The sequence below is a fragment of the Pyxicephalus adspersus genome, chromosome Z, assembly GCF_032062135.1.
Source record: "Pyxicephalus adspersus chromosome Z, UCB_Pads_2.0, whole genome shotgun sequence".
NCBI lineage: Eukaryota > Metazoa > Chordata > Amphibia > Anura > Pyxicephalidae > Pyxicephalus > Pyxicephalus adspersus.
This window is the reverse complement of record NC_092871.1, coordinates 15,822,360-15,827,550: the sequence shown is the minus strand read 5'-3', so window position 1 is coordinate 15,827,550 and position 5,191 is coordinate 15,822,360. Positions and strand designations below refer to the sequence as shown.

General features: G+C 31.0%; 1 protein-coding gene across 1 annotated transcript; it reads right to left on the bottom strand.

Annotated features, from left to right (window-relative positions):
- Nucleotides 1–509: 509 nt before the first annotated feature.
- Nucleotides 510–4,380, bottom strand: LOC140343648 (homeobox protein Nkx-2.4-like). The gene is made up of 2 exons (XM_072430435.1): nucleotides 4,018–4,380; nucleotides 510–2,181 (listed from the first exon to the last, which is right to left on the bottom strand). Exons 1-2 carry the CDS (start codon nucleotides 4,271–4,273, stop codon nucleotides 1,643–1,645), a joined length of 795 nt encoding a protein of 264 aa, XP_072286536.1. The 5' UTR covers nucleotides 4,274–4,380; the 3' UTR covers nucleotides 510–1,642.
- Nucleotides 4,381–5,191: the final 811 nt, after the last annotated feature.

Sequence of the window (5,191 nt, the reverse complement as noted above, 5' to 3'; positions counted from 1 at the left end):
ATTGTAGGGGTCGTACACTCACTAATTATTTGGGTTATAAATAAATGTTGTTTAAAATATATTACCACTTAAAAAATAGTAAAAAAATGGTAAATATTAAAAATTGCCCTTCCCTTTATATTTTGCTTTACAATGATGCCTTTGGAACCTTAATTGTGTTGCACTACCTATGATATACTGCCCACCCTTGTTGGATCAATTAGATTCTAAAGTGTCACAGGAGACGATTGTGCTATATTCATATATATAATAATATATAGATATATATATGATATGATATAAACAATAAATTTATCAAAAACTCATATATTTAAAAATAATAGTAATATTATTAGACTAGATGAACATACATGATAACATAAATTATATTTAGGTAAAAATAACTTGAGGTTTTTTTCCCTGTATGTAAAAATGTATATACAGCTTTTTAAATAAACAATCTCCAAGAGGATGAAATCAAAACATACATTTATTAAACAAGAGATATGAAGAAAAAAAGGAAACTCCATACATGTAATCTAAATATGGATTTTTTAGCATTCTTTTCAGATCTAAGCATTTAAATGGCAAGAAAATAAAAAATAAATACAATACAAATATTGCTTGCAACTGAAGACAAATGAACCTTAAGTCTTGAGCAATAATGCTTTTAGAACTGAAAAACAAAAATTAAATACCCTATAAAATCCTAAATGTTAAAACAATTTTACAAACTATTTTGAATAAACATGCACATCGGATAAAATATTGTTAAAAATAAATATAACAAAAGCAAATAATAACAATAATATTTAAAAAAAAAAATTCTTGAGTACTGTTAAATTTTGTTTTGTACTCTAAGGGCTCATTGGCCCAAGTGCTAAAAAGTACCATAAAAGTGTGTTAAAAACAGAAAACCTTCACATTTGTGTTAATACTATAGTGGGTCATGTTTACCAAAGCTACCAAGTATTAGATTTTTATGTTGATAAGTGTTTAGAATAACCCAGGTATTTATGTACTTTTGTGCTGAGTAGAATAACAAATGGCTTGAAAAGTAATAGAAACCCAAATACAAAACTGAATATGTTTAAAGTCCATGAGCTAGAACACTTTGCATCTAAAATGCCATCATTTCAGCTATAGACTTTGTAACTTATCATATTTAAATGGCAGGCAATAATCTACTGAATAAAAAGCAACAGAAAAAATAGGAAATAATAATGTAAGAGCTAAAAGCATTATCAAAACTAAAATGTAATGTTCTAGAGAAAACGTTGTATCCCCGTAATACATTAGTTTCCTTATTTAAAATGCAACAAATCCTCCTGTCTTGAAAAAAAAAATCAGATTGTAGGAGACATAATTACCTATTTACACTTAAGTATATATTAATAAAATGTATTTTAGTTTCCATGTTTTACTGGATGAGTCAGATTTTTTGCAAACCCTTTTTTAGCATGAAGGTGCCATAAGTGTTCATTGTGATTAAGGCATATTTTATTTGTCCTTTGTAATACCAAATGCTTTGGTCTGTATATTGTATAAGTGTGATTCTTTTACTTAATTCTACAAATTTTTCATATTAAATGTTCAAATGGCAGTAAATGTTTAGCAGAATGTTTTATGGCCAGAGTAAAGAAAAAGGAGTTTCTGTTGGTTGTCACCAAGGTTTAAAAACAATATTTCGGGCAGTTTTATCAAATTCATGGATATCTGAAGGTGAGCTAAGATAGTCCTGCCCCAAGAACAGATTATGACCCTGGAGTTGTTGTTCTTGGATGGAGGCTTTGTAGTCCATCTTCACATCATTATAATCTTCCATGGAAGTGCACGGACTATTGCAGGTCACCTTGACCTCCTCGGAGTCCATGCTGTAGGGTTTGGTTCCTTCCTCTGCCGGATGATCCCGATTTTTGGCTTGTCTTTTCATTTTGTAGCGATGGTTCTGAAACCAGATTTTCACCTGGTTGGGGGTCAGGTGAATATGTTTTGCTAGCTGTTCTCTCTCTGGGGCTGTAAGATATTTCTGCTGCTCAAATCTTTTCTCAAGCTCATATACTTGGGCCTGGGAAAAAAGAACTCTTCTTTTTCTCTTGGACGTGTGTTGCAGGTATAGGGAGGTTTTGGCTCCTTCACTGATGTATCCCAGACAGCTAGAAGGTGGTACGTTAAATCCTGAAGGTGTAAGTATTCTGGAAACTGAAAGGCAAACAATATTATGTTATATAAGATAAGTAAACACCAATCTTATATTTACCTTTTAAGGCAGAAAATACTTTAATACAATATGTAATAAGCAAGAAAAAAATAAAACAAAGATTCCTAAATATTTTCTTGCATTTATAGTATTTAATATATAATTATACTTTATTATTATTTTAGTATTATTTTAATATTTTATTTTTCCTTAAAGCGTAAAATGTTTAACAAAAGAAAAAACAAATATACCAATATTTAATAAATAATATATTCATAACCTGACTGGCCACCAATTTCAAATTTACATTTAACATTAACACTTTCATGCAATATACATTATTCAAGACAAAAAAATAAGTAAAAAATAGAAATTTACTGCACAGCTGCATTAAACCTAATTGTCACATTTCAACAACAATAAAAAAGGTATTAAACCTAGGGGGTAATTAATTCATGGTATTTTTTGCAAGCATATGTTTATTTTGTCACTTTTACCCAAAAGCATATCAAATGTGCAAAATGTAATTAAAAGTATGTGAAATAAAAATATAATTAGATATAGTCAAAATAAAAAAAATATAAAATTACTAATATTTTGTTTGCTAGCTTTTTAACTGTTATACCTAGACAGTTATCAGAAAACTTTTTTTCTAGCAATACGGTTCATAAATACCATATTTATTCATGCCAGAAAATGCATTTTAGATTTTTATTATATATATTTATATCTTTACTAAATATATATATATATATATATATATATATATATATATATATATAGTAAATAGTATTCGGTACACAAAATGCCCACAGAACGAGCAGATCCTAATTTTTTTTACCCCATAATAATATCTTAAAAATTTCTTACACTGGAGTAAACACTATCATTATCATAATTGCCATTCACATATCATGTTTTTCCTTGCACAATATTAAAGGTTAATATAGATAATTAACTTTATATGTATTGAAAAATGTATTTTGTATTTTTTTGTGCCTGGCTGAGTTTAAATACAGTTATATAGTCAGTGAGTAGACTGTCTGATGGGGCCATCTTGATTCAAATATTGGAGTAAGGGTTGAGATAAGATAACACCTTCAATAGCTTATTTTGTTAAATAAACAGTTATTGGGCTGCTACAATAGTTTCTAAAGAAAAAAGAAGACAGCTACACAGTGATAAAGAAGCAATTGTCTCATATATAATCCTGTTTTATGTTTGCTTGGTTATCTCTCTCTATATATAATATATGCAAATAATAATACAATAGAAAAAAATTCCACTACCTGTTTTTGAGACTATATAAAATATAAAATAAACATGCCTTGTATTTGAATACTGGGCATTCCTTCGATTCCAAGGCAATAGAACTCTGATTACAAACTCTAACTTTATGATTAGCAAAGCATTAGCTTTAGTTGTCACTTGGAATTGTAGTTGTCACTTTGGATTATCCAAAAATAAGCGATTGGTATTAATATTATTATAAATCACGACTAGGGGAGGAACATTTTTGTTTTTTAAATCTTGATGAATTTAATTTTTATAAAATCCAAAAAGTATTATTTGTTAAAAAAAGATGATATGTTATACTTTGACATACAGTATAATGAATAAATAATTAATAGAGAAAAAACTTAAAATTATCCATTTAAATTGTTTCTAAATTACTACTCATTAATCTACAAATTATTAAATATTAATTTACATAAACCTAAAGATACATTTTTAGTAAAATTTTAAGAAATAAAGAAACGGCAAGAATAAAAAAACTTTGTTGCATTTACTATGGCCTTTATATATTTATTGTTTATATGTGACGGTTATCTACTTACATGAAGAATAATGCATGTCCTGGCCATGTCCATACCATTCTGCACCCCTTATGTTATCCTGATATGTTGGAAGCTCCCCCGAACTGTTGTAACCCCCTGGGCAACAAGCTCTTATCGGGTTCTGAGTAAGACAGTGGGTCATGGTAAATCCTGGAGAACCCATGGACGGTTGAAGGCAGGGCTGGTGAGACACCTGCACTAGAGGTCCGTAACCTTCCAGACAAGAGTCCAACGAAAAAGCTTTGAGGTCCTCCATGCAATCTTCTGCTTGGGACACAACCCTCAGCCAAAGCAATAAGAAAATACGCAATAGGCAGACGTCTATGTGAGGTTGGAGCTAACATCAACTAAAAGCAATGCTCCTGTGCACAAATCTTATCAAGGGTATGTGGCCCAGGGAACACCTGAAAGGAGAGGGACAAGTGGCAGAAAGGGAGGAGTCTCCTCCAGAACAATGGTGTTAATAGAAGGTTGAGTGTCTCTTAATCACTCCGAGATGGGGGGGAGGTTAAGATAGAAAGGGGCTTAATGTATTTCTGACAATGAGAGTAAAAGCAATAGATTATCAATGTCTAAATGGCACTGTTGCACAATAACTTTGTCCTGAGTAAACAATTTGGCGCCCATGTATAATGACTTTACTTTAAAACTGTAACATACAGGTAGTCTTTTTTTTTTGTTTTACCAATGGTATGGTATAGTATGTGACCTAGTACTATCCATGGTTTAGGAAGACTATGATTTACTATTAAGATACCAGATAGATTCTAGTGAACTGTATGAGATTAAGATGAATAGTTTGAAAACTAGATGCATAAAGTAGGTTGATCACTTAAAGTAGACACATAGGGCCTGATTTATTAAACCTCTCCAAGGTTGGAAAAAATACACCGTCATCAGTGAACCTGGGTGATCCAGCAAACCTGTGTATCTTCTCCAACCTTGGAGAGCTTTAATAAGTCAGGCCCATGCAAACCTAATTCATAAAGGTGGTTCTTATTCTTTCAGATTACTATTGGGTTTTTGATATTTACACACACAAATCAATACAGATCTTTCAACTTGCTTGCAGCCATTGCATTCTACATGCAGGGCAGTTTTAGGCTGGGGCAAAATGGGGATTTGTCCAAGAATGCGGGAAGTGGAAATGCAATGCATCCCCCATGGACACAAC

Excerpts from the sequence above, each read along its gene's own strand:
- LOC140343648 (XM_072430435.1), bottom strand. The coding sequence starts at position 4,273 with ATGGAGGACCTCAAAGCTTTTTCGTTGGACTCTTGTCTGGAAGGTTAC. Across the intron at positions 2,182-4,017 it reads GGACATGCATTATTCTTCAT|TTTCCAGAATACTTACACCT; the intron begins GTAAGTAGATAA and ends TTTGCCTTTCAG.